The sequence below is a fragment of the Falco punctatus genome (assembly GCF_963210335.1).
Source record: "Falco punctatus genome assembly, chromosome: 9".
Taxonomy (NCBI): Eukaryota; Metazoa; Chordata; class Aves; order Falconiformes; family Falconidae; genus Falco; species Falco punctatus.
The window spans coordinates 39,622,446-39,649,805 of record NC_137589.1 but is presented as its reverse complement, the minus strand read 5'-3'; the positions used below and the strand labels follow the sequence as shown (position 1 = coordinate 39,649,805).

General features: G+C 50.5%; 3 protein-coding genes across 9 annotated transcripts in view; 1 reads left to right on the top strand and 2 right to left on the bottom strand.

The window, feature by feature from the left end:
- Positions 1 to 571: 571 nt before the first annotated feature.
- On the bottom strand, positions 572 to 8,477 carry LOC308069256 (cytochrome P450 2C19-like). The gene is made up of 9 exons (XM_080401274.1): positions 6,548 to 8,477; positions 6,053 to 6,215; positions 5,501 to 5,650; positions 5,038 to 5,198; positions 4,479 to 4,655; positions 3,823 to 3,964; positions 3,236 to 3,423; positions 1,886 to 2,027; positions 572 to 1,240 (listed from the first exon to the last, which is right to left on the bottom strand). The coding sequence occupies exons 1-9, from the start codon at positions 6,722 to 6,724 to the stop codon at positions 1,059 to 1,061; spliced, it is 1,482 nt and encodes a 493-aa protein (XP_080257400.1). The 5' UTR covers positions 6,725 to 8,477; the 3' UTR covers positions 572 to 1,058.
- Positions 8,478 to 8,487: 10 nt separating this feature from the next.
- On the top strand, positions 8,488 to 26,964 carry LOC308069257 (zona pellucida sperm-binding protein 4-like). Its single transcript, XM_080401275.1, has 11 exons — positions 8,488 to 11,754; positions 12,097 to 12,399; positions 12,887 to 13,042; positions 13,415 to 13,602; positions 13,778 to 13,875; positions 14,194 to 14,324; positions 14,534 to 14,723; positions 14,795 to 14,942; positions 16,177 to 16,255; positions 16,585 to 16,698; positions 24,795 to 26,964. Exons 1-11 carry the CDS (start codon positions 11,556 to 11,558, stop codon positions 24,875 to 24,877), a joined length of 1,689 nt encoding a protein of 562 aa, XP_080257401.1. The 5' UTR covers positions 8,488 to 11,555; the 3' UTR covers positions 24,878 to 26,964.
- The window catches only part of LOC308069235 (uncharacterized protein), a 30,789-nt gene continuing 23,892 nt past the window's right edge, over positions 20,464 to 27,360 (bottom strand). For 5 of the 7 annotated variants that reach the window (XM_080401230.1, XM_080401233.1, XM_080401235.1 and 2 more), the window contains exons 7-8: positions 26,971 to 27,089; positions 20,464 to 22,491 (exon numbers count right to left, since the gene is read on the bottom strand). In XM_080401230.1, coding sequence (XP_080257356.1) covers positions 22,395 to 22,491; positions 26,971 to 27,089 — 216 coding nt within the window. In that variant the 3' untranslated portion in view covers positions 20,464 to 22,394. The remainder of the gene's footprint in view (positions 22,492 to 26,970; positions 27,090 to 27,360) is intronic. The other 2 variants (XM_080401232.1, XM_080401231.1) reach the window with 2 other exon arrangements.

Below are 27,360 nucleotides of genomic sequence, written 5' to 3'. Positions count from 1 at the left end.
CACACTGTTCTCCTCTGTGCCTTGGTATTTCAGCTGGGAGGTGGGTGGGAGCATCATGCAGGCAGGAGGAGACTCATCCGGAGAAATTGTCTCCTCAGCAGCCCCATCTTGATTTGTAGGGGGGTGACGAGTGGCCACGGTGACAGGCAGGGTTGTGCTGGCAAATGCCTTGGGTAGAGCAGCAGCCTGGGGGAGATGGTGGGAGGAAGACAGAGAGGAGCCATAGGGAAGGTGCTCCCATCTTTGGAAAGGCTGGGCCATGGAGCGCCTGAGGAATGAGAAGAGCCCCCAGGAGCATCCAGAGGTCCCATCAGAGGGGGTGAAGGCAGCTGGAGCTTCAGCCTCTGAACTGGGAGGGGGGAAGCCCTCTCCTCCATGAGGGTTGCTGCAGCTGTCCTTTGTCCAGCTGTGGGCAGCAGGACTGGCAGCCCCAAGAACAGCAGATAGAGCTGCTGACAGCCCCCGGGCACAGGACCCCCTTCTCATCTCACACCACTGACTGGTGGTGTGCTGCGACTGGCCGGGAGCTCCTTGCAGGCAGCAGCTGTGGGTCCAGCAGATGAAGCCAGCAGGGTGCGGGCCACCGGTGCTGCAGAGCTACACTGCAGTGGAGCAGCAGGTGTGGTGCTGCCCCAACCCAAAGGAAATAACGGCTCGAAACCTCACAAATAGTTTTTTCTTTATTGGGTCATTAACATACACACACACAACACTGACCATCTGCACAGCGTGCTGCTGGTGGTGGCGTACGTGCTGCGGGAGGAGCAGGTCATGGGCAGCTGCAGGAGCCGTGCCTGGGAGCAGGTTGGCTGTCTGACGCAGCTGCTGCGCTCCCTGCACCCGCGGACAGAGCACCGGTGCGATGGCGCCCAGGGTCTCCCTGCGATGGGTGCACAGCAGTTCTGGGAGGCTTCGTAGGTGTCTGTGCATACCTGTGTTTGGGCTGCCTTCCTGGCAGCCTTGGGAAGGTGGGCCAGTGCTCCTGCCGCTGGCTGTAGCGAGGGAGATGAAAAGGAGTAGCTGGACTCGGGACGCCGTGGAGCGTGGGTTTGTGCTTTTCAGCGGGGCACAGCACAGAGCTGGTAGGCAGGAGGTACATTGCCTGTCCCACTCAGGGTTGGGGTTATGTTGAGGTCTTGGGGGTCAATGACAGGCTTCAAGGTAAAGTTCTGCAAGATGGTGGCCACGAGTAAGAATATCTCCATGCGTGCCAGGCCCTCTCCAGGGCATATTCGCTTCCCTGGAAGTGAAAACAGCAAATAACACTCAGCAGATGTTGCCAAGCAGATGTGTTGTGCAGCTTGCTTTACCAGGCACAGCCACAGCAGTGAGGTGACTGTCAGGGGTGCCAAGGACATATGCTAGAGAAGAACTTCTTGGAGAAAGACCCTTCGGTCAGATGTGTGAAGGAAGAAGAGCAGGAGGCGTCTTAAACATGGAGGGTGCACCACAGGAGGCAAGCTGAGGGAGAGCAAGGTGATGTGCAGCACAGGTGAGGAAGAGCAAGGTGAGGGAAAGCAAGGTGATGTACAGCATGGGTGAGGGAGAGCAAGGTGAGGGAGAGCAAGGTGATGTGCAGCAAGGGTGAGGAAGCGGAGGGTGGGGGCTGGTGGTGGGTGCATGTAGCCTGAGCAGTACTGCAGGGGTGCTGGGGAAAAGTGGAGCTGCCACAGAAAGACAGCTTGGTTAAGGATGACTTTGGTGGTTGTGCAGAAAGGTGAGAGGTATTTTAGAAGGTCTCAGTGGGTCCCGTTCATGTCATTACATAGGCAACTCCAGTGGGACCATGCTGGGAAGAGGGAGCATGTGTTGTAGGGAAAGGTAGGGCAGTCCCCAGAGGAGGAGGGTGACAGAGAGAGGAAGAGCGAGAGAGCCTGGGCTTTACCTGCTGAGAAGGGCATGAAGAACTCGCTCTTCCTAAAGGTGCCATTCTCATTCAAGAAATGTCCGGGATTGAACTCATCAGGGTTTGGAAACTCTTTACTGTCATGGAGGACGGAACTGAGGATGGGGAAGATTGTGGTGCCCTGAGGTAACACAAGGAGAACAGCAGAAGGGGAGGCGAGTTAGATCACTTAACCCGACTGCCTGCCAAGTTAAAACAGCTTCCCAGCACAGCCCTCCCAGTGCCTTTGGTTTCTCTTTGGGGACCTTTCCTCTGGGGAGGCAGCTTTAGGGGGACCCTGCTAGGTGTCACAGCAGGGACAGTTGTTGGATGCTCCCTCTCACCAGCAGACTATTTGTCCTTGCCTTAGCCTGGTCATCTGGGGACACCCCACATAATTCTTCCTCTTTCTTAGTCTTTCACAATAATGAACTTGTAGATGCACTATGTTTCTTCTTTTCTGTGAGCCCAAAAAGCAAAGGCACACAAGGCTGTGGAAGTGGAGCTCTCTTCCCCTATCCTGACAAATTTCTCCTGCCGTGATCCTCTTCCTTCCCTCTCCCTGACCAACCATTGATGGAGAGGTGGGATAAATAATCTGGCAGTGATGACACAAAAGCCTTCTGCTGGAAGCTGAGCCATTTCCCAGGTCGTGCCTTTTGATTTCACACAGAGAGCTGAAAATCAAAATGCTCACAGCCTGTGTGCCGCTGTCACAGCCCGTGTGCCACTGTTCCCCTGCTGTACCACAGCACCCCAAAGAGCAACGAGCATAAGTGTGGCTGCAGCAGGCCAGGCTGTGCATGGGTGGCCCCAGCCCATCGCCCTGCCTCTGGCAGTGGTGGCTTCAGAAGTGTGTAAGGACAGGGCAAGCAGGTTTTGCTTGTTCCCTTGAATGCAAACACAGCACACACACACACACCCTGCACCCTGTGGCTCAGGGGCTCCCTGCGCTTATAGCCACAGACTGGCTGCGTGTCCCTGCATGGGCACGGGCCCTCCTGAGCGGTGCTGAGCAGTTCCCTGGCTTTGCTGCCTTTTGTGTGAGGAGTCGCTGCTCTGTTGGTGGCTGGGGGTTTTTCGTGAACCCACTGTGTTTCTGCAGACAGGTACAACTGCAGAGCAAGTGAGCAAAGGTGTTGGGCAGGGCTAGCCTACCAGCCTTGGCCCATGGAGTGGCAACAAAGGGTTGCAAGTGAGCTACAGCAGCCTGAGGGTAAAAGCTTCGTGAAGGGCTGGGTGACAGCGAGGCCAAGCCACAGCATTTCTAGCTTCTGGCTTGTAACTGACAGCCCAAGAGCAAACGTGCTGCCACCTTGTTGTTGAACTTGAGGGAGCCTGCTCACCAACCTTGGGAATGATGTACTCTCTGAAGCAGGTGTCTTTGGCCACAGTGTGGGGGAGGCCCAGGGGGATGAGGGAGATGAAGCGCTGGATTTCATGGACCACCGCATCTGTGTAGGGCATCTGGGCCCGGTCAGCCACACAAGGTCTTCGTGATTGTCCTACTACCCGGTCGATCTCTTCTTGAACTTTCTCTGTCATCAGAAGCACAAACCATAAAATGGGTGAATAAACCCAAACCTACCTAAACAGTTTGTCCTAAGCTGTCTACAAATCACAGATCAGAGCATTGGTGTTGACTGGAACACAGCTCCACTGCAGCGCATGCAAAGACTGTTCTCCTAGTGACTTGGCTAAATGGGAGTACTGGGAGATAAAGATTCAGACACAGTCAAGTCCTTGGCTGTGAGGGGATGATCATGATAGTGGAGCTGAGGGATCTCTAACAGCCACCCTGGGGAATGACGGTGCAAGGACTTTGCCCATTTGGGTAAAATATGAGAGAGGAGATAAAAGCTGGGAGAAGGATTTGGTGCTCGGCACGTGCCCAGCCCAGGGCAATAGCTGGAGAGGCAGTGGTCACAGACTGATACCTTGTATCTTTGGATATCTGAGAAGAAGCAGAAGCCCGTATCTTATGGTGGTGCTGGTTGTCTCGGTTCCAGCAAGGAACAAGTCAAAGGTGCTGGTTATCACATTCTTCAAGTGGAAACTGGAATTAGGATGCTCTTTCTCCTAGGGAAAAGGCTAGACTGTTTCACTGGCTGATGCAAGAAAAGCAACCCTGTCTTGTGTGACCCCAGACCTCCCTTTTCACCTAAAGCTGTTGTGTTTGCTGAGGTGCAGCAGCCCTCTGGGGAATTGCAATGCTATCTTTGTGCAGTAAGTTCAACCCCAGAGCAAACTTCTTTCAAGCTGTGTACCGAACAGTACGTAGCTGCCTGCTTGCCCTTGCTGTACCAGCTGTTTTCCAGTGAAAGAACCGCAACACTGAACTGCAAATATTCCTGTGTCCCGGTGAGAGCAGAGGGATGTCTTACTGTCCAAGCAGCTGCAGGGAGCAGCTGGTGGGTGTGCAGACCTGGAGCTATAAGCTCTCATACAGGCACTATCTAGGGTATCGTTGGCGTCCTTCCACTGCCCAGCCTAGCTGCCTGGGGTCATCCCGATGTCCGTGTTACTTGGGAGAGGGAATGGGCTCAGCTCAGCTCAGCTGGGGATGAGTTGGGGCTGTATGCTGTCTCCTTACCTCCTCCATCTTGCTAAGGAAGCAGTCAATGAAATCCTGAGGGGAGCTAGGATCTAGGGAGGCTTGGTGTGTCTTCACCTCCTCTGACACAAAGTCTTTTAGAGAATCAAATTCCGCAAATATGTTGTTGTGTGGGCCAGGCAAGTGATCCAGGATCTTTGGGAACATCTGGTACAGCTGGAAGGAAAGAAACAGGAAGGTCCCTAGCATGATCATTGCCCCATCCTTCAGTATTAGCAAAAAGCCTAGGAAGGCCATGACCCTCCCAACTGAGCAGGTGGAACAGCTGTGAGGCTTGGCACTAACAGGGTGGGAAGGAATGGCTTAGTAATAGCGGGAACCTCAGGGGTGGAGAAGGGTGTTCAGGGCCAGAGGGAAGCTGCACTTAGCTGGCAAAGCCAACTCCATTGGTGAGGGTGCTTCTTGCTCTTGAATGAATTCCCTGCTGTGCGGCATTGATGGGGTCCTACTTAGAAGACTGAAAAGGGACTTCGTTGGGAGGGGACTCTCCTGCTCCCCTGGGAGGATGTTGCCCCTGTGACATGGCTACTGAATGTACCTGTCCCCAGTGGGAGTTCATCATCTCAAAGATGTTGTTCATGTTGTTCATCAGGGCCAGGAACTTCTTGTCTTTATAGTCGTACCGTTTTCCAAAGACAATGGAGCATATGACATTGGAGACAGCACAGCTCAGCATGAAGGTTGGGTCAAAAGGTGTTCCTGTGATGTCAGAAAAGTTACAAACTATTAAAAAAAACCAAACCAAAAAAACCTATGGCTACCGTGGGTAACCTGAGTTCTGGTTGTTAGTGGAAATGCCAGAGCACAGTCTTGAAGTGGCACAGGAGGGTCCTCCAAAAAGAACATTACCTGATCACAGACCTGTTTACTGCTTTGCAATGAGGGGTAGCCAGTGCATGGACTAAACACACGGGAACTTCAGTTCTATGCTAAAGGCATAGGGTCCCTTAACACAGTCTTTTTTTTTTTCAAACATAAGCTATATTGAAAATGAACGATACCCTTTGTTTTGTCGATCTCTTCCAGCAAGTACTCAGCTTCCTCCTGGATCCTCTCTTCAACACTTCTCTTCCCCATTCCAAAGTTGCGCAGAGTGCTGAGAGCAAACCGCCGGACTTGTAACCACTCCTCGTTGTTGCTAAAAACAATCCCTACAGAGGAAAAAGGAAGAAGGAAGACCTGCCTTGGGCATGCTGGGTGTGAGATGAACAGAGGCCCATGGTAACTGCGAATCATAGAACGGTTTGGGTTGGAAGGGACCTTGAAAATCGCCTAGTTCCAATGCCCCTACCATGGGCAGGGACACTTCCACTAGACCAGGTTGCTCAAAGCTCCATCCAGCCTGGCCTGGGACAGCACTGACACGGTATTGCCATAGAGTACTGTGATTTGGAGGCAATCTTTCAAGGTTCTGTAGTCCAACTGCCTGCTTTTGGCCTTCTCCACCACATAGCCAACCTCCTCATATACAATTCGTCACTCATATCCGCACATCGTTTTCACACCCTCAGCCCTTCCCTTCTCCTCAGAAGGAGCTCAGTCAGCAAACATACCTAATCCGTTGTTAGTCCTGTCTCCTATTGGCATCTGTCCTCTTGCAGCAAACTCATCCGCACGATCAACCAAGGCTTCTTTCACCACATCATGTCCATACAGCACCACCACTGGGTCAAAGCCCAGGTGCACCGTGAACACTGGTCCATACTCTTCACTGAGCTGTCAAAATGCAGGTGAGAACATGGCCATGGAGCAGATGGGAAGGCGCAGTTGAAAAGTGGCCTTACTGCTGCATCCCACTGCAGGCAGTGCAGCCTCACAGGCCAGCAACGTCAACATTTGGTCCTTTTGTGATGAACGTGGATGTGGGGGGTTCCCCGCTATCAAGCCCCAAAGAACAATGGCAACAGCAGTGAGGGGAGCCTCTGAGAGTGCCATGACTATTCTGGTCCTCTAGGATTGCCACTCATGAAGCTATAGCCACAGGTTGTCCCCATGCACAGGTCCCACACACTTCTTGCCCACAGAAGACATTAAGAAAGTGACCTTACCTTCTGGAGGGTTTTGGCCAAGTTCTTTGGTTTCACCTGCAGCACGTTTCCTAAGATGGGAAGGGGAGACGGTCCTGGAGGCATCTTCCCCTTTCCAGACCTCCCTCTCCATGCTGCGAAGGAGAGCAGGCAAGCAATGCAAACCAGGAAGACAACAGCGGCTGCTCCCAGGAGCATTATTTGCTTCTGCGGCTGAGGAAGGTGTGACTCTGGCTGTCAGCACCCGAGTTTATATACTGAGGGCTGTGTTGGCTCAACAGCAGGTTTTGGATCACGTGGCTGAGTAGTCAATCATTTGTTAGCCTGCCCTGTGTTATGAAACCAGGATCTCTGTTGGTGTTAATTGGTCATTGAAGACACACCGTATCTCAAACAACCGGAGAGGCCAACAGAGGTTAAGAGGTTTGTAATGTGCTCATAAAACTTGTTTTGTTTCACCTAATGTTCACTGTTAAAGGGATCATGCTAGGGATCGCACCTACAGAGGTGGTCCCAGAAATTCACTGTCACGAAAGCGTCTCCCAAGCACTTCAGTGCCGGTTGGATTTTCTATCCTTCAGGATTGATTGTACAAGCTCTCGGTGCAGTAAGCAATCCTTGCCTGGTCCTGAAGCCTTCCTGACATTATCAGTGGAGTTCGCACTGTGTGTAACGTGCCAAAGGACACAGTGATGTGTTCTCAGTGCACAGCAACTGCCTCAATCTCTGTCCCTAGGGGTGGCCTCACAAGAGAGGAAAGTATAAAATACCCATCTGGCAAGGGCGGAAAGGTCTCCAGACATCACGATAGATAAGAAAGGACTTGCTGGGAGAGATAAAGACATAAGAAAAGGGGACTAGACTTTGGGACTCTGACCTCTTCAAGGTCTCCTCGAGGAGGGAAAGAGTAAGAGAAGCTGGTAGAGAAGAGAGAAACCAAGAACTTGAGAGGGTCTCTGGGGAGTGGCTTCCAAAGCTGAGATGGAGCTGCCCTTGTGAGAGGTTGTGTATAGGTTAGTGCAACCTGGCAACTAGTCCTTGCACTTGCAATGACCTAAGAAGCCCACCAACCTGCTGCTGGCAGCTGGCATGTGTGAGTTCCTGTTCTCATACAGTTGTAGAATCGTTCAGGTTGGAAAAGACCTGTAAGATCATCAGGTCCAACCATGAACCCAGCACTGCCAAGTCCCACTAAACAACATCCCTAAGCACTACATCTACATGTTTTTTAAACACCTCCAGGGATAGTGACTACACTGCCTCCCTGGGCAGCCTGTTCCAGGGCTTGGCCACTCTTTCTGTGAAGAAATTTTTCCAAATATCTGATTAAACCTCCCCTGGAGCAGCTTCAGGCTGCTTCCTCACAGGATTCTGTGTGGGACTTGGTGGGAATTAGTGAGGGGCCTGGGAGAGCAGGGGGCTTGGTTGGAGTGTGCTGGGTTTGCTGTGCAGCAGTGTGTTACTGTGAGCGTCCCCTCCGCTCGGAGCTGCTAGCAAAAGTCTCCATCCCTCATGACAGCTTCTGTAGCTACCCTATGAGTTCTGAAGTCATCCTCGCTCTCTTGCATAGGTGCAATAATTTGCTAGTGGTTCTATTAAAATCTTGTTCCACTTCTTAAAGACCTGTACCTGATACTTTGGTGGAAAACCTGAACTGCCAACAAGTTTGGGCTAGTTGCTGATCTGCTGGCCTAAACTTCTGCATCAGCTCAGACGTTGCCAGGGCAGTTCATGGAAGTTCATCTCTACCATGAACCCTAGGGACCTCCGCCTGGTGAAAGTGGAGTTCATGGGAGTTTGCACTGCTACATGAGGTCTCTGCTGACAGCATTTGTGACCTTTCCACCTTCCCTGTAAAGTTCCCTCGTTCCTGGGAACGAAGGCTCTATTCTCAGTTCTGCCTCACAGTCTGCAAAATACTTGAGGCAAAAGCCCTGCAACTAGGAATACTTTCAGGAGTTTTTATTTTTATTAGGATAAAATCATTATATTCCAAAGAGTCTCACCACCCTGGCAGACACACTGGGGATTTACAAGGAAGGAAAACCCATAAGAACTGTCATTTGGACCTTTCCCTGTGGGAAACCATGGGCCTTTTCAAGTCACAGTAGTGTCCAAGGGTTTTCTGAGCACTTCTGTCTGTAGATGCTAAGAGCGGGCAGGGCTGGGCTGCTCTCCCTATCCATGTGAAAGTCCGGGCTGAAATCCCCTCCTCTCCATCTTCCCCAGGAACTTTGGTTCTGAGTTCATTGGAGGCACGTGTTGGGGATATTCAAAGAAAAGGCTACCAGTGTTGTAGCTTTGTCTCTTTTTTTCAAAAATAAATCACAAGCTTGACAAAATTCTGTCATCATTGTGTAGACCCTCCTGCAGGCTTCACAGGAGTTCTGAACTTCACACCTCCTGAGTTCAGCGGGTAGCACTGCCCAATGCCACTCCTGCCCACTGTGCAGCCAGCACCCCTCATCCCCCACGCGCTGGGTGCAGGTATCCCTGCAAACACTGCTCAACTTCTGCGGGGGAGCCTTTCGGTTAAGCCACTCCTCCATCCACTGCCCTTTTATCCCACTTACAGTGCACAGTACAGGCCCAAGATGCAGAAATCTTGTAGGAGGCAATCCCACAATGTGCAAAGAATTTTGTACTCCTCTTCCTGGCACTTCCTGGTGGTGGTGTTTAATATCTCCTTTTCTTCCCACAGGTCTCTAGAGAGCTTTCTACAGCCAGGGCAACTCCTGCACCGCTGCTATGACTGCCCCAGCCTCCCAAGCTCAAAATTGTTAGGAGGAGAAGATTTTCCTGATGGACATCCCAGGAAGATTTTAGCTTACTGGAGTCATGATCAGCTTCAGGCTAGTGGCCTGCAGAGATGTTCGCCTTACCTACCTTCATCTCTGCATGTCCTCTGTGGTGGTCTTGAATGGTAGCTAAATTGGTGCTTACAGCCGGGTCATGGCAATGTGTGAGAACTAGTAAATGGATGAGGATGAGATCTGGGATGAAGAGAGACCTGCCTGTTTCTTCTCAGCCAGGCTGCTTTCCACTGCCTATAACAATTTCTTCCAAACAAAGCGTTCCATTTCCATCAGTGTCAGGCTTGTTTCACTTGCTCCAACACAGCTGTCAAGTGTGTGTGGAGAAATTAGGAAAGGGTGCTTACCTGAAACCATTCTCATCACGGGTATTGCTTGGTGGATCGACAGCACTCCCTGTGTTCTTTCACACAGTTATTCTTCAAGTGCATCTAGACATTTTTTGTGTCAGCATAAACAAAGCGCTGGTGGGTTAAAGTGTAATGAAAACCATCTCTCTGTAGCTCCAAAGTACTCTGTTTATTTGTTATTTACCCAATTATCATCAGGTAATGCAGTCAGGTGGAGCATTCAGCAGTCACACAGTGGCTGTGAAATTTGAGCAAGCCGCCTTGGCACAACGCTCAGCTCGCACAGCGTGAAGCCTCCCCCCTGCCAAAGTCCGAATGTTCTCCCGGGTGCCTCTCCGTCGCGACTGCCCACATCCTAGGCAGGTGCTGGGACAAGCACATTTGGTTCATGAGTGCTGCTCAAAAAGCAGCTGTGCTGGCAACCTATTGAGATCCCGTTGCTTCAGTCCTGCTGTGCAGGGTGGCTGAAGAGGTCTTGTATTTTGTGGAGCAGCCCTCCTGGCTGGTGCATGCCATGAGCAGTGTGGAGGGTAGGCACAGTGATGTTCCTCACCCAGCTGGGATCACGGCATCCCGTACAGCTGTAGAAGGATGACAGGGTGTGTGGAAGAGCAGAAGAAACGGCTCCCTTAGACTCAGCTACTCCCTGCACCTATAGATGAGGGCTGGCCAGAGGGGCGAGCTGCTGCCTGCTGCATGGTGCTCCATCTGGGAGCTGGAGGGTCTGCTGGGAGCAGAAGTGTGGATGGCTACCAATGGAAGTGCATTATTAATAGTTAAAATTAGAAAACCTACTCATTGAACCTACACACTGCTGGAATGTTTGTGATCATCTAGTTCCAAAGAAATAAGCAGGTTACAAAAGAATGTGATGGTACAGGCTATGCCAGTGCTCCCGCTGCAAAAAATAGGGCATAAAAAGGCGTGCACAAACTATGTGTGCATCACCTCTGCAACAGTGCAAAGACATTCACACCTTTGTTGCAGGAATGCAGAAACATCTGTAGAGAAAGATGGATAATGAGGCTTTCACTCTGTGTGTGTGCCATAGCCTGATGCGTGGCCAGGGAGAAGGCTCTACGTGAGACGCTGCCGTACAGGCAGGCAGTGGGTGCTGGCAGGCAGAGCTTTCTCTGGGATCACAGCAGTTCCCCTTACCTGTGTCTCAGGCCCACCTTAGGGGTCCATCTGCCAGCTTTTGCAGGTGGGAGTCCCACAGAGGATATGGTCCTGCCACCAGGCAGCCTGGAGCAGTCCTGCAGCTGTCCCACACAGCCACCCTGCAAATGGGGCCGTAGTCCGCAGCCAGGAGTGTTTAAGGGGAATCCCCTCCTTTTAGGTGTGCAAAGCCTCCTGAGCTCCGTGTTTTCCACGGATTTCACGTGAAGGGCTATTACTGTGCTTATACATCAGCATCCTGTGTCTGGCATTTGAAGCAGTGGCACCTCTAGAAGCGCAAAGGAGCATTGTCACTGAGCTGCTTGCACCCCTGCAATGAGCAATTAGAGCAGCAGGTGGATCTCCTGGACGGGTCAGCTGTGGGAAGAGCTCAGCATGAGAAAAAAGGGTTTGAAGACCCTCCTGGTGCTCTGCAGTAGACTGCACAGATGAGGTCCTCTCAGCTTGGTGATATGAATACAGACCCTTCTCTTGACATAAGCTCAGCTCCTGCCCTGTGGTTTTTTTCAAACCAACAGTGCCAACAGACTGTGGTGGGTTCAGCGCCAGCTGAGGACAATGGAAGGTGCTAAATTGCTGGGCTGGGTCCACCTGGATGCTTCAGGAACTTCTGATCCCAGCTGGCTCCACAGTTTAAAAGGGCTAGGCTAAGGGCAGCTGCTTTATGGTCCTCAGCAGGAGAGCAAGATGGGTGTTGCAGGGCAGTCTAGGACTGCATGTAGAGCCATGCTCTTCTGGGGGTTTCTTGTGTCCCTTGCTTTTGTTGTGGGGATTCAGGATGGTGTTTTTTCTGATTCCATCCTGCTGGCTTGTGGCCAGGATAGCCTGCAGCTCACCTTGCCTTCAGGCTGGGAAGGGAATGCTTCCTTCATGCTGGTTGCTTGGGGTAAGTGAGGGTGGTGGTGAGAGGCTCTTACTTTGCACAGCATAGAGGCATGCCTGGAATGAGGATAAAGGGGAAGGTTTTGGTGTGAAGTGTTGTTTAACAGTTTTAAGTGCATCTTGTGTAACTGGGGGCTGTTTGTATGACCCAGCAGCCAAGGGTTTTGCTGGAGTGCTGTGCCTGGATCTAGATAGTCTTGGCTGCTGGTTTCCCTCATGCACCCCTGATGGCCCAGACCCTCGCACTGGCTAGGGCCCTGTTTCCTATGGGAAGGTAGGATTGTAGCAGACCCTCATCTTTGGTGTGGGATGCTGAAGCCCCTGCTGCTGTCCCCTCTTTCCCTAGATAAACAGGGAAAGGCACACACTCTGCAGAATGACTCTGACTGTGGGCTCTCAGTATCTGGGACTCCAGATGGCTCCAGGAAAGTATTGGTCTCCTATGCTGGCTGTTACATCTTTGAATGGGTGAGTGACCTTAGTGGTTCTGCTGGGACTGTGGCTACTGCTGCTCTGGTTGCCCTGACTGGTGTGGTTCCTCCCCAGGATGGTAATTATGTCATGCTGGTTGGGCTTGAAGAAACAGATGCTGCTGGACAAAAGGCTCTTCACAAGGAGGAGCTCCTCAGGTGCCCTGTGGACCTTCCTGGTAAGACTGATAGCTCCTTGGGAAACTCTGCTGGTATCTTGTGGCAGTGAGTGCCCTTCCTTTTGGACAGCTGTTCCTAGCCAGTCTGGGGGCTGGGAAACAGGACTGTTGCTGTGTGGAAGACTCCCTGGAGTTTAGATATAGGAGCCACCAGCTCCCAGCCATCTTCTGACTGTGTGAGTCCCTGCAAGTTCAGGGATTGAGCCAGAGACTAGGTACAGTGATTGTCCTAACTACTAGAATTGATTCAGAACACTTCATCTTGACAGATCCCATGCAGTCTGTCCCCTGCACATGGCTTCAGGGGGAGTCTCTTCCAGGGAGATGCAGGTGCTTTCTGAGCAGGCTTCCAGGCCATGTGCTTGACCCTCACCTGGGTCTGACTTCCCTCAATTTTTATGCAGAGTCACCAGAAGCACCTTCTGCCAGTGTCCTCTGTCTCCTTGTTCTTGTGTTTTCAGCTGTAAACTCCTGCTGTTTCTTCCAGCCCTGGATGCTCCCAGCAGCACTGTCTGCTCGGCTGTCCTCAGCCAGGACCGGCTGTCCTGTGCCACTTTGCCTGTCAGCCAGGGAGACTGCGAGGCGCGAGGCTGCTGCTACGACCCTCGGGATGGGGTGAAGCCTTGCTACTTTGGTAACACAGGTAGGTGTGGGCAGCTGCCCTCCCTGACTCCTGGAGGAGCAGCAGTCTGGGATTCCTCGCCTCCCTGGCAGAGCAGGATTGGTGCCAGCCCCGCAGGCAGCTTGGGGCTGTGTTTCTGGCTTTCAGGAATGCTCTGTCCTGTAGAAGCATCCAGCCCTTTCACATGCATTGCAACAGGCCTGGGTTTATGGCCAGAATTGGTGTTGCTGTGGGAGCCAGTTGCACTTGCCTTGCTGCGCTTGGTGCTTGCCTTGTGGCTAACTGGCAGGAGAACTCGCAGGAGCTGCTGGCCATGTCTCTGCTGTGATGTTTGAGCCTCCTCCCCATTCCTCTTCTCCCTGAGCTCCAGACTGATTATATCTTTCCCTCCAGTGACGGCTCACTGCACACCGGATGGCCAGTTTTCCATAGCCATCTCTAGGGATGTGACCCTGCCACCTGTTGACCTGGACTCTGTGCACCTGGCCAGCGGGCACGGCGCTGGCTGCATCCCTGTGGTGAAGAGCAATGCCTTTGCTGTGTTCCAGTTCCCACTCTCTGCCTGTGGCACCACATTCCAGGTAAGAGCTGCAGCTGTCATTAGGCTGGAATAGCAGGAGCTTGCAGACCTGGAGCTACCTGATGTGGCTTTGGCTACTTAATGGGCACCCTACAGAATTCCAAGAGCTGTTCTCCAGCCTGGCGTTAACCCAGCTTGGCTTTAGTGCAGTGACAGTGCCTGGTCTGTCGTTCCAGGTGACTGGAGACCAGGCTATATATGAGAATGAGCTGGTGGCATCCAGGGATGTGAAGACTGGGAGCCTTGGCTCTGTCACTAGGGATAGCACATTCAGGTAATACCCTGGGGCTGGTGCCACTGTGCTCAGTGCTACTAGAGAAGCTTCCTGCTTGTCACGAGCTCTGAATTCACGGCAGGGCACTAGAGCAGGCTAGGGACTGGTATGTCTCTGGTTGGTGGGAGTAAAGCTGGTGCTGATCAGTGACACTCTACAGGCTTGAATCTGAGCTCTGGAGAGAATTTGTAAAAAGGAAGTGTTGGAGGCAAGACTGGGGATGTGACTAAAGCAGATAATATCTTGCCATCTTGGGAGATATCAGAGTGACCTTTCTTTTCTCTATCTGCCTGACTTGGGGTTTTCCTGTCCCACCAGGTTACATGTCCGCTGTAGTTACTCCATCACTGGCAGCTTCATTCCCTTAAGTGTTCAGGTCTTCACCCTGCCACCACTCCCTGCTGTGTCCCAGCCAGGTCCTCTGGCCTTGGAGCTACGTGTTGCCTCAGGTAGGAGAGATTTGTAGGACTTGCTCGAGCCTCTTGGTGCAGGGCTCTGGCCTCTGAGTAAGCAGGGAGTACTAATGGGCGAACCCAGCGCTGCCCCTTCGCTGCTGTGGTGGGAACTTACTGACGTGGCTAGAAGGGATGCTCTCGGGTTGTCTTTTTTCTGTTTGTTCCTGCTCTAAAATGACTCTTGAGGGTTTTTTCTGTCCCAGATGGAAGCTATACTTCCTACTATACTGATAGTGACTATCCTGTTGTGAAGACTCTGAGAGACCCCATTTATGCTGAAGTCAAGATCCTTCAGAGAACAGACCCAGACCTGATCTTGGTCCTGCACCACTGCTGGGCCACACCAAGTATCAATCCCCAGCACCAGCTGCAGTGGCCTGTTCTGGTGGATGGGTAAGCAACTTGTAAACAGCTTTGGGTCAGGGGAATGGCTCATGCTTTTCTCACTGCTGGCCTCTTCTCAGGTGCCCTTATGCCGGGGACAACTATCAGACACAGCTGGTGCCTCTGAGTCTTGCCTCAGGACTGCTGTTCCCCTCTCACTACCAGCGTTTCACCCTCTATACATTCACCTTTGTGGACTCTGCTTCCCAAGAGATGCTCTCTGGGCTGGTAAGATCCTGTCCTGGTTGCCTAGCTTCCTGCTGGGGGCAAGTCATGTGTGAGAGCAGTTCTTACTGCTCCATAACTATGAGATTCTTGCTCCTTTGGGGCAGGGGGAGAGCAAAGGCTAGGAAAATCCTGAAATGGGAGGGGAGAGATGAATGCAAGAAACTCTGTTCCCTGATGAATGTGGCAGAGGTATGATGCATCACGGAGGTGTGTGACACAAGATGAGGCTGCTAAAAGGGCAGGTCTACCTAGGTGAGTGTTAGCCTGCTGCCTAAGCTATTCTGTTGAACTAGCTCAGGGTGTGTGCTCAAACTATGCTAATATACTCTAAATTTCTTGGTCAAAATTACTTGGAAATGGCTTTTGGTACCTATGAAGCATCTGGGCTCTGAATCTCATGAGCTTGAGCCGTTAAGTCATGTGATGTTCATAGTGCCTTGTACTGCTTGCTCCATGCTCCTGAGATTGATGAAGACTCAGAACTGGTGCCAGCTCTACCTAGTGGTAGAGAGGTGCTATAGTGTCAGATCTGAGTTGTGTGTAAAGGTATCAAAGCTGCCTTGCAGCAGGCAGTGAAAGGCTCCAAGGTTACAGCCTGTATGTGAAGCAAGCCAAAACAATCTTTCTGCCTTCTCCCTTCTGTGACCAGGTGCACTGGCTCTGGCTGGGGTGGTGTTAACTTTCCTCACAGCAGCCTGTATGGTGCTGTGGGTTTTGGATTTGTGGCTAAAAGTGTGTGATCACACCCCAACGTTCTAGCTGCTCGCTGAATAGTACTTGCACAGCATCAAGGCTTTTTCTGCAGCTCTGCTGTTCCTCAGCCCCAGGTGAGTAGGCCTGGGGCAGGCTAGAAGCTGAGAAGCAGCTGACCCAAGTTGGCCAAAGGGGTATTTCATGCTGTATGATGTAAAGCTCAGCAACAAACACTGGAGGAGTTTGTCTTCCAGTGTAGCTGATGTTCAGACCAGCTGGGTGTCAGTCAGCTTGTGGGAGTGGGGTGGGTCACTTGCCTTTGTGTGACTTATGCTTTGGTTAGTTCTTCCATCTTTCACTTATCAAACTGTTTTTATCTCTCCAGCCTTGAGCTTTCTTGCTTTTGCTCTTCCCATCCTCTCTCCATTCTGCTGGGATAGGGTAGAAGGAGTGGTTGTGTGGGTACTTAATTGCTGGCCAGGATGTTACTGGTCTACAGATGTTGCTGGAGTTGCTCCAGGCTGTGTCCCATTCTTTCTAGGTGTACCTGCACTGCAGTGCTTCAGTGTGTCACCGCTCTGTACAAGAGTTCTGCATCATCACTTGTCCTGCTACAGCCAGTAAGTGTCCTAGCCCTCCTGCTTCCCCATCCAAAGGGCAACAAGGGTCTAGCCTCCAAGCTGGGAGGTAGGGGAACATGTAGGCTATGGACTAGTTCCATTGAGCCATGGGCAGCTTGACAAGGCATTTCCTGCTCCTTTCCACTAAGGAAGGGTCCTCACCCTTATGCCTGAAAGGCAGATGTTTTAATAGGCTCTTAATTCTGTTGACTCATGTGGAAGGCTTGGCCTTCAGAGCTTCCCATGTGCTAAGAAGCTGACCTGGACAAAGTTTGCTGACCTTTAGGGCTATAAATCTTCTCACCTAAAACCTTCATGTTGCTCTGTAGGGGGCAAAAGGAGTACCGAGCATCTTCAGAATGGTGCCTCCCATGTCTCCAGCAAAGGCCCTGTGATTTTCCTCCAGGATGAGCTGAGACAAGACACAGCCAAGGATGGCCTCAGTAAGTGTGCTAGCTCTGTATAGCTGGCCTGGTCAAAGGCTTTCCTGCAGAAAGTCTGGCCCCTAAGGCATCCCTGTGCCTCCCTGGAGGAGTGCAATAGGTGTCTCTCTCCCTCCAGGAGCAGCTGTGTGTGCTGCAGTCCCCTGGGCCCTGGGGCTTGCTGCTGTGGTGACTGGTGCAGCTCTGAGTGTGATGCTGGTGGCTGCTGCGCTGTGGCAAAGGAAGGCACCTGTAATGCACAAGATCAATGTATCACAATAAAGCAGCTGCCAAACCCCCTCGGGCTGTGGGACTCCTCCCTAGCACAGAGCACATGGGGTTTAACAGGAGGGTCTTGGGGACCCCAGCTGCAAGGCTTTGCTTGCAAATAAATTATCTTGACTGTGAGCAAGCTTTTCAAATGCTGTCTCTCCAAATCTATCTTGCTTGCTGGGTATTATTCTGCTCTGGGTTTAGTACTGTCTGCCGTCAATGGGGAGCCCTTGTCATGGCCCAAGCTTCTGGGAAGCTGCAGGCTGATAGGTGGTATCTGTGTTTCTGCCAGTGCCTAAGGTAGCCTTCAAAAGTACTTGCTTATCTTGGCTCATCTCAAACTGCAGCAAAACTGATGAAGAACAAATCCTGCTTCTCCTCTGGGGATGCAGAGCTGGTGTTTGACTGTGCAGAGGAGCTGGGATTGCCCACTTGCCCCTGAGCTCACTAAGTCAGGGCTGTGCTTGTGTGGCAAGCCTTTATGGCAAAGCACTGCCCAAATGGGCCTTCCTAATGATGCTGTACACGAACCTCCCTCTTGCTTTGGCAACAAAAAAGGGCAGGTGGGATACTTTTTTTTTTCTGGAGGATAAGAACATGGAAATTTCAATCCAACTGAAAAAAAATCAAAGGGCCTAGGTGGTCTGAAAATCTGGGGGGAAAAATCAGACTTGATTCATGCTTCAAACTTCATGTGAGAGCAGACACTTGGGTCTTCAAAGCTCTCAGATGAAAGCTAATTTGACACCACTGTTGGCACAACTGTGCTTTTTTTTTTGAGATGAGAAATAAAGCCCATCAGGAGCAATTCAGTGTGGTGGTGTTGGACACGGCAGCTGAGCCAGGATCATTTTCATATTCTGAGGCAAAAATGGTCAGGCAAACATCTCCTGATGGTAGAGGGGGAAAGGGCTCTGGCAGCCCCCTTCCTGCCCAGGCTGGAGGAGCACTGGTGCTTGTGCTCACACAGAGATCCTGTTACAGCTGGGGGAGTAGTCCTTGAGCAAGTATGCTTGAGGGGAAGCAGAAATATTTTTTTTTTCTTCTTTTCCCACAGGTCTGATTAGAAATGCCCTCTGTTAAAAAACAGGGGAGTAATCTTAATGATACTGCTTAGGGCTCTTTAATGGGGAAGAGCAGCTCATATATATGGATATCTTGCCTGAAGTAGCAAATTGTTCTACTCATAGGCTTCTGACAATACTGTGTGATTGGAAGGTGTTAACAGGTGGTAGGATCTGGTTTTCAATTCCTTTCTTACTCTGACAAGAAACTTCAGGTATCTTCTTACAGCACTTTTATTTTTCTAGCAGAACTGCTCTTTCCTGCTACTTACAGGATAACCAGAGCTCTTGGACTTTAAAAGCAGGCAAAGACTAATCAGAAGAAAAGACTGCTCCAAGTTCTATGGTAGAAGGGTGAAGGAGATAACAGCCTGGAGAAATCATCAGCCAGAGATGGGTCAAACAGCCTTCTCTAGGGAGTGCCTCTGGCAACTAAATGGTCTTGGTACAGGTGTAGCTCTGTCTGGGAAAGCAGAGTACGAGCTCATAATGTGCCTTATGATGAGTCTTTAGCAGCCATCTGTAATGTTAATTAACTGGGTGACTAAAGGTGTGATAAAGACCAAACCTCTTCAGTAACTAGGCAGGGTGCCCCGGCACTGCTCTGACCCTGTGTGCTAGCCAAGATCCAGGCTCCTTCCTGGCTGCTGCTGGAGTCCTCCCAAGCCTCGGTGAGGTGTACAGAAAAATATTTGCTTAGAGAGCCCAGGTGCTCAGCAGAGGCTGGCAGGGCTGGGAGAATGACCCCCTGCCCTCTGGGGGCTGCCAGACCACCGGGGGGGGGGGGGGGGGGGGGCGGGCTGGGCACATCTGGGCATTGGGTTAGGGTCCCCTGCTGGGATTGTCCCTCCTGGCATGGAGCGGGGTCTTCCCATCATGGGTATCCTGCTTAGGGCTGGGGGTGTGCAGGGACAGGTGGAAGTGTGTGAGCAGGGAAGTGAACTTAATTCCTTGATCCACTCTGGGAAGCTTTCTGTGCTGAAGGCTTGCTGTTTGGTCCCCAGCAGGAGGGGAAGGCACAGGCAGCAGTGGGATGCAACCACAGGGTGAAAGCTGGGAAGCATGGAGGTTTCTTCCTCCAATATGTTGTCCCCCTCTTCCTAGTGCATTCCCCTTTGCCAGGGTGTTGGTGGCATCCAGGGCTCCTTTGTCCTGCAGGTTTCTCTCCTGTAAAAGTGTACTCTTGCCTTCTAACTTCACAAGTGGATTTCTGGCTTTCCCCCCAGGCTTCTACTTCCTTTACTTGGGTCTCATTGACTTTTCTCCCTTACTTTCTATGGAGTAACTGCACTTACCTCGCTGTGTCCACACCCTCCTGAGCCTCACTCTGGGCCACCTGGCCATACCGTGGAGCTGGAGGCTGGTGGTTGCTGTAATGCTGGCTCAGGCTCCTGCAGGTGCAGGGAAGCTCTGCCCAGAGGGTGCCTGGGCTCTGAGAGGAGGAGAAGCTGAGGAAAAGCAGCCCTGAGGCCAGCCAGTGCCTCTCTGTTGGGGCTGTGGTGCTGCTAATAAACTCAGGCTTTCCAAAAGAAACCCCGATGCTGGATGCTGAGCAGTGACCTGCTTGGGTGTCCTCACCCTTCCCTCTGGCAGTGGCACGTGCTGCCCTGCTGTGTCTGCCCACTTTGGCGGCTCTGGAAGCAAAGCCCAGCATCAGCACTGAAGGCAGTGCTGCTCAAAAGGAACATCTGTGCTTGGCTGAGGCTCCAAAGGCTCTCCTTGCCCTCTGCATCTTTGAAAACAGCACCAGCCTCAAAAGAACAAACTTGCTTCTCTGCCAGAGCTCAAGTTCTTTAAAAGCTTGGTGGTAACAGCTCCTTTCTTGACCTGAAACATGAAATGGGGCAGTTGCTATACTACAACCCCCATGTTGATTAATAAAATGCCTGAAAACAATAATAGTGATGCTTTTAATAAGTTTCTTATGCTTCTGTTACAATGCATCCTGGAGTGGAGAACTATACAGTATGTTACACATTATAAATATATTTCTTTATGAAAATACATGAATATATTTTGTATAATGCTGTGATAAGAGGGCTAGTTCACTTCAGTTTAAAAAGAGAAAAAAACCACACCACTACCAAACATATAATGTGAATGGAGGTGGTGGAGTATATGAGTTCATGATGCTATGTCTTAAACTTTAAATTCAGTTTGCATTGATTCACATTCGTTATGGTCTCTGTAAAGCTGGAGGGATAACAGGGGGTATAAGTTAATGTAGCATTTTAGTCCCCTGTACTTAGGAAGATATACAGACTATTCACAGAATAATCAAGTTATAAATCTTTCTAGCTTTGGATGCAGCTAGCAAGATACACAGTGGATAACCAAGTCCTGCAGCAGCAGTGAGAACTGGAACGTTAAACACACCACCTACTTTCAGCACAGCCATGTGGGGTTTTTTATTGGGGATTTTGCAGGGTTTATTGGGTTTTGGGTGTGGGGGTTTTTTGTTTGCTTTGGGGTGTTTTTTTTAGATGCTAAGTAACAAACCTTCTGAGTACTTGGAGAGCTGAGTTTGAGCTGCTGTGTTCACTTGCCCCTGCAAACTACAGCTGCTCTGGGAGAGTGTGGTTGGGGTGCTTTGAATCTCAGAAGATATCCTGCCCTGGTTTTGAGGACTCCAAGGGCTCTGGGTGAGCACGGGTGAAGCAGCTGCTATGGAAGACTGCGCCTGCTGAGGCTGATCCATGCCTGCCAGCTTCTCAAATCATGGCTCCCAGGCAAGCTTGGGTTGGGGAGGAATTTCTAAACAGCAATTGCTTGACTTGCAGTTATATTGTAATTTAGGGGAGCAGATTAATTTTTTAACAAGAGGCAAAGTTGGTTTAGTTAAATCTTTATTCCATGTGCATTAATTACTGTGCTGGTACCAATAACAGCTGGTGCGCAAGATGCCACCATGGGATCTTTGGAAGTATGTGCTGCCTGTCCCTTGGGTCTGGAATCTGTGGACATGTGGCAATAAGGCAGCCACCAAACCCAGCCTTGGTGTTACGCAGTTGTTAACCTGACCTAAAGGAGGTACATATGTGAGTAACTTCCTTGCAGCTCTGCTCTCCCTCCTACCTTTTCCCAGTGGAGAGCGCACAGGCTGAGCTGCACCACAGCGTGACTGCCCCACTTGCAGAGCCAGAGGGCTTCTCTATACCTTAAAAGTAGGAATTCAAGCCTGGCTCCCCCCGAAAAAGGGCTGGCAGCACCAGAGCTGGGCTGCCTGGTAAACCTGAGCCTCTGGAGGGGCTTGTTCCCGCAGTGCCCCTTTCCCCGTCTTGGCAGCAAGCATGCTCCGTGCCAGGCAGCCAGGGGTCTGCAGAAGGAGTGGGCCCATGGGGTTGGAAGCTAGTGGTGGATTTGGGAACAGCCTCATAGGATGTCTTGGTTTTCCTGTTGAATGATGGTAAAATGGCACAGTTGGCCAGATGCTGCTCTGAAGGGAGGAGCCGTGCTGGGGACAAGGAGACGCTGCGCCAGAAAGCTTAATTCAGCTGCAGAAGGTCCCCAGAAAGCAACGATAATTTAAAAGGTTCAATGTTCCAGGTAACTCTGCTCCTAACCCAGGGAGGAGGAAGAATTTCCAAACTTTAAAGCCTCAGTTACGGTGCCCCGATGCCCACAGCAACGTTCACCCCTGGCTTGCCCCTTGTAAGTATGCTTCAGGTCCAGGAGCGAAGCCGTGTAGAGCAGAGCACGTGTGTGTCCACAGACCCTTCCCGACCTCCCCCTTCTCCCCTTTCCCCCTTCCTGTCCTGCACAAGTTGGAGTTGCTCCGTTGATGGCTGTAGGATGCAGGTAGTGCAGAGCCCCAGGTTCGTGGCTGTGTGTTTGCTGGCGCTCCCGCTCTGCCTGTGGAACAGAAACACGTGGTGAACAGGAGAGACTGGAAGGGCTCCTCTGCCTTCACCTGTGGGCCGAGCCTGAAGGTGGAGGACAAGGCTGAGCCTGGTTGTCTCTGAGTCGCGGCCATGGCAGACCGCCTGCTTCCCCAGGCATCTGGTGGGCTGTGATTTGGGAGTCTGTTGGCTGACTGCAGGTAAATGAATTTGCTGCTGTACTTCTGGTAAAAAGGCTGCGTGATGTAGCTTGTATGACTAGATGCCTTTAAATTGGGGGGGGTGTTGGAGTTTTTGGGTTTGTTTTGTTTTGTTGTTGTTTTTTTTAAGCGGGAGGCTTTTAAAGTGAAGGTTTACGGGCCAGTCCTCAGATGGCATAAATCCATATAATCTGGACTTCAAAAATCTGACATGTTTGTTGGAGCATGTCTGGAACGAGACTGTCTCATTTCTGTGCTGAGAAGAGGCAAAAAACCCGCCAACCCACAAAGAAACACATGCTGTATTACTTATTTTACCTTGTTCCATTTGACTTGGGTTATCAGAAAGGCCATATGTTTTCGTTCTTTGTATTTTGCCCCAGAACAATCATGGAGTTCCTCTCTGTTTTCCCCAGCTCCAAAGACGTAATATCTGGCCTTAACAAATAGAAAAATACAATTAAAGCTGACAGCGGTCAGAACGCATGGCTGTGGCTTTACCATTAATATGCTGTGCATATGTACCCATCACCCAAGCTGCACCCAAGGCAGCTTCCCCCTCTCCGCTTTGAAATTCCAAAACAGATGCTGTCCACATATTTGTGGCAGAATTAAAAAAAAAAAAAAAAAGCTACAAAATGCAGTACTCTGCATGGAGTCACAACAGAACGGATGGGCACGAACATTGTTTTGTTGAGAGTGGCCAGAGTTTTCCTGCTAGCTGGAAGCGAGGAGGGATTTCTGGGTGAATGTCACAGGGAAGTTAAAAAATCTGACCTGAAGTGGTTAGTAGGAAATGCAACATTTTGAAAGAGAACACTAAGCTAGCTGCTGTGGACTGTCTCCGGCTTAGGGGTTTTGTCCATTATTTATTACATATGACTGAAATAAGTGTAACGCATCCTCTTTGCTTCTAATGGGTTAGTTACTTTGGTAAGTCCTGGAGGTCTGAGCTAAGAAAACCTGTTGGAACACTTTTTAAAAATAGCTGCTGTTTAAGAAAGAGAAGCTGTACTTTTGGGGTTTCTTCTTAATGCGATATTTCAAATCTATTTACAGAAAATAGCTAATAACTATTTATTTCAAATAATAATAATAACAACAGCTATTTGCTTCAAATCTTTGATTTGAAAAATTTTTCAGCTCAAAGTCCTGACTGATGTGGTGCAGACTATTTATTTTGCCAACTACTAATTTGTTCTCTTTTTAAGTGCTGTAGGATTGTTTTGTTCAGCGCTCAATTCTTTTACAACAGAATGGTCAAAACCTCCGCCTTGATGTTGTTTAATTCTGTGGCTGCTCCTCAACCCTGGGCACAGGGGTCTCCCTTGGCTGTAATTTCCCACACAATCTGACCTGGATCTGAGGCTCTAGGGCCCTTCTCAGGCTTTGCTGTACGATGCTGAAGATGGGTTTTGTAATGTTAGATGCACTGTCCTTCTTAACCTACTTCACCCTCGCCACAAAGCAGCCCTCATATGGCAGCAAGCTTTTGGGACCTGTCAAACTGAAGCTAGGAATGTACCGTGATTTGAGGTTAGCTTGTTCCCATGCATCTGCATTAAAAAACAATAGTAATAATAATCGCACTGGTACCCAGGTAGGTGTGTCTGCACAGCAATGCCAGGCTGGGATTGTCTAGAGCTTCCCAAATTGGACCCTGCGCTGGAAAGGGGTTGGGGACAGCATCGGAAAAGCTGCCAAACACAGATGCTTTCCTTGAGATGGCTGCATCTGCCAGGGCTGGGCCAGCCCGCTTCCCAGCGGCACTCCTGGCAGGTAGCGGGGCACTGCACGTCCCATCGCTTGTCCTCAAAAGGAGCTAGGGAAAGCAAGGAAAAATGATAGGAAGGTGCTAACGTGCTTCAACCCTGGATTTTTGGGGTTTGTTTGTAATACCATTTTATGAAGCCAGGTGGCGTGGCAATGTGTGGGCAATAAACTGACCGAGGTCGGCTCCCGCGGAGCCTTCAGCCCAGCTTTCCCAGGCCAGGCTACATTCACACCTTACTGTTCAGAGCAGCCTCAGACTGCAATTGCTTAACAATGGCAAGTATTTGGCCGTATGATGCTCCGCTGTCATTTAAGAGCCATTTTCTGTCACTAAAACCAGTCACAGTGGAAAGGCAAAAGGTTTTCATCTTGGGGGGTGTCATCTGAGCTGGAAGCAAGTTCCTTGCTCTTTGTGGAGGGATCGTCCTGCAATGATTTGGGGAAGAAATCTACTTTTTCTGCCACAGGTCAGCTCCAGGTCCATGTGCTGCTTAAATTCATAACACCATGGTCAAGTAATTCATCAGCCTGTTCTGGCCCTTTGCACAAAATAGATGTTGCTTTGCGGGAGTAAATGTACTAGCAGGAAAGAGAAAATGAAATGAAAACCTGAGCCTGTTCAGAACAATGTATGACAAACCACCAAGTCTTGTGGCGGTGTGTTTCCCTTGGCAGGACCCCCTCTCTCCTGCTGGAAGAACCAAGTTCTCTCTCTACCATAAGAATTCTTCTGTGGATGTTAAAAAAAAACAACACAAAAACAAACTCAAACAAAAAAACCACCACAACGAAAAGGAAAACAAACCAACTGCCCTGAAGCAGATCACTCATCATAGGCAGAGTGGGAGCATGAAAGGGGATTTGCTTTGACCTAGTTATAAAAACAAAAACAAAGAGACTTTCTCTAATTGCCCAAATGACTCAAGTGTGACTGGGTGTCAAAAGCAACAAATCTCTGCTTGTTTCAGAGCTGGATGTTAATGCAGGGCACCAGCCTCCAACCTGTTCAAGACCTTGGGAGATGTCTCTGAGCCCGGGGAAGCCCGGGTAAGCAAACACCAGCCAATTCCATATGCCTGCATGTATAAACAGGACCAGGAGCCAGGACAAACATGTTTCATAAATTACAACAAAGACAGTGGCTTTAAATGCCTGAGAGTATCAGAGCTTCAATGTTTGCTTTGCCAAAAGCTACAGACAAGCGAGACTTTCTTGATTTACTGTTCTGGTGCTGCCGTAGGAAGGGTCTGGCTTTCTGTCCAGCAGTATTTGCAAGGCTGTCATTGATCCATGAAGCCTAACTTTTTATTTCAAAGGAGCCTGAGGGCAGCTACGTATCAGAAATGCCGTAACAGCAAGGTGCCCAGCTGTTGCAGGCACCGGTGAAAAGCCCAGCATCACCGCATTGCTGTTGCAGGGTGTGGGGTAAAAAAGCAAGATCAGATACAGGTAGGGTGAGGGAGGGGAGCTAGGAAGCAGGAGGAGAGGCAATGGACTTCAGCAGAAGCAAGGGTTTTGTGTAGATATGTGGCAGAAGAAAGTTAGTGAGAGAAAAGTGAAGGCCAGTCATCAGCTACAGAAAGCAACCTGGAAAAAATCGGCATACGAGATCACTGGGGCTGCCCAGTTACAGCCAGGTAAAAAAATTTGTCCTTTTGCCATCCTGTTGTACAGTATTTGCATGACAGTAGCAGCTGTCCAGTATACGCGTGGAAGTTGCAAAAACTATTTCTGTCGAGAACTATCAGGCTGACCCCTCACTGGAAGTACACTCGGTTGTACGCCCAGTTGTACATCCCATTTAGCTGGCTGGGAACCTATCCTGCAGCTGTCACACAGCGAGCACCGGCAGCATCCTCAGTGCTGCAGAGAAAGGTACGAGTGGGAAGTTACAGAGACAGGATTTTTCTGAAGCTCAAATAAAGTCCTGGTTTAGAGGGCAGGTTCACAAGAGTGTGTATTTTTCCCCCAGCTGCTCTACCTTCTATTTTAGATGGAACTGTTTGATCTCTTTCTGCTCTGTGTTTCTTTCAGCTTCCCAAACAATAGGAGGAAGCTTGCCTGTTATGCATGCTCAGGCCCCAACCAAGCTTTTCCCAGCTGGAAAAATCACTCCATGAACTACAGAGGAGGTGGGTGGGTTTTATTTCCAGCTGCAATTACAAGCTTCCCAGTTCCCTGATGCATTTTGTAAGGTAGGTACAGGCTGTCTAAGGGGAACAATGGGACATTCCTAAGTGCTTAAACAACTGCTGTTTCCCAACCATCACCCCCTCTAAAACCTGAGGAGGACTTAAGCACATTTGAGCTGTTCTGCTTAAGGTTACAGAGACCTCAGCTGAAAAAACACGGGGGAAGTGCGCAGCTCCATCTCATGCTGCTGGCTTTGGTGAGTAAGATACCTAGGCTCTTCCTGTTACCCAATTATATACCCAAACACCCCGAATTCACCAGACCAGCTGGGAGGACTTGGCAAGCGCACGGGGAGCATCTGTGCGAGGGGTAGCGGGCAGCACCCTCACCCCCTCGGCCAGACATATCACACAGCATGGCTCAGAGGCCAGGCTGTCACTATCCTGGTAGATAAACTTGCCCAAAGGGACCAGCAGGCATCTCTTAACAGGCATGAGACCTCGTGCTTGACCCAAATGTTCACCCACAGCAACAAGCAGGTCCCCGCCATGAGCACATGCTCAGCAAACTCTGTCTTGCCTTCCTCTGGCAGGACACCTTCCAGCTGGTCCAGACTGTCCCATCCCATCACACATCATGCCACACGGATTACTGTTCCGCTGGATGAAAGGTGGGAAGGTGGACAGAGGAAAGCATTAACCTTAACTGTGATGCTTAGGAGGGAGCAGAAAGGTAAATAATTAGGCTATAGAATGAGTCTGGCTGATTGTCAGCATGGCCTTGCCCTGTTGGGGATAAGCACCTTCTTTTAGGGACCCTAATGATTCCACTGTTCTCACACAGGTCCCGTTATCCCGTTGGGATCTTGGAGCACCTGGGCACTACGGAAGCAAATGGCTGTGCTGGCCAGGACCACCACATGCAACGGAGAAGCAGGTAAGGAGGGATCATCTTTGGCCAGCAAAAATCTCCCAACACTAAGTGGAAAAATCTGCCGCAGCTCTGCCTTACCTGTACAGCTGCGGGCAGGACCTCTTCAGAGCAGCGGAGGACAGCCCCAGCTTGTTCTGGTTTCTCAGCCGTGTCTTTCTCATAAGGTCCCTCATTCTTCCCCAAGCGTGGCTCTCACCCTAGGGAGCAAAAAGAAACCACAGCTTGAAGGACCAGAGGCTGGCTGCGGGCAGACCTCATCTGGCCAACATATGATACCTGGGGGTACTCCAGGGGGGTAGGAAGATGGGAGCTGCTTTATTTCAGAACAGTTGGGTCCCACAGAAGTATTTTTAACTGCCTGCAGTGATGCCCAGTGGGCAGCCTGTACCTGTACAGGGCACAACGAGGCAGGCTGGACCAACTGTCCGTAACAGCATCCTTCTTGTACTTTGATGACATTTCCATGCC

Excerpts from the sequence above, each read along its gene's own strand:
- LOC308069256 (XM_080401274.1), bottom strand. The coding sequence starts at position 6,724 with ATGCTCCTGGGAGCAGCCGCTGTTGTCTTCCTGGTTTGCATTGCTTGC. Across the intron at positions 6,216-6,547 it reads TGGCCAAAACCCTCCAGAAG|CTCAGTGAAGAGTATGGACC; the intron begins GTAAGGTCACTT and ends GCATTTTGACAG. Across the intron at positions 3,965-4,478 it reads TCCTTAGCAAGATGGAGGAG|GAGAAAGAGCATCCTAATTC; the intron begins GTAAGGAGACAG and ends CCTTTTCCCTAG.
- LOC308069257 (XM_080401275.1), top strand. The coding sequence starts at position 11,556 with ATGGGTGTTGCAGGGCAGTCTAGGACTGCATGTAGAGCCATGCTCTTC. Across the intron at positions 13,043-13,414 it reads TTGCTACTTTGGTAACACAG|TGACGGCTCACTGCACACCG; the intron begins GTAGGTGTGGGC and ends CTTTCCCTCCAG. Across the intron at positions 14,325-14,533 it reads GGAGCTACGTGTTGCCTCAG|ATGGAAGCTATACTTCCTAC; the intron begins GTAGGAGAGATT and ends TTTCTGTCCCAG.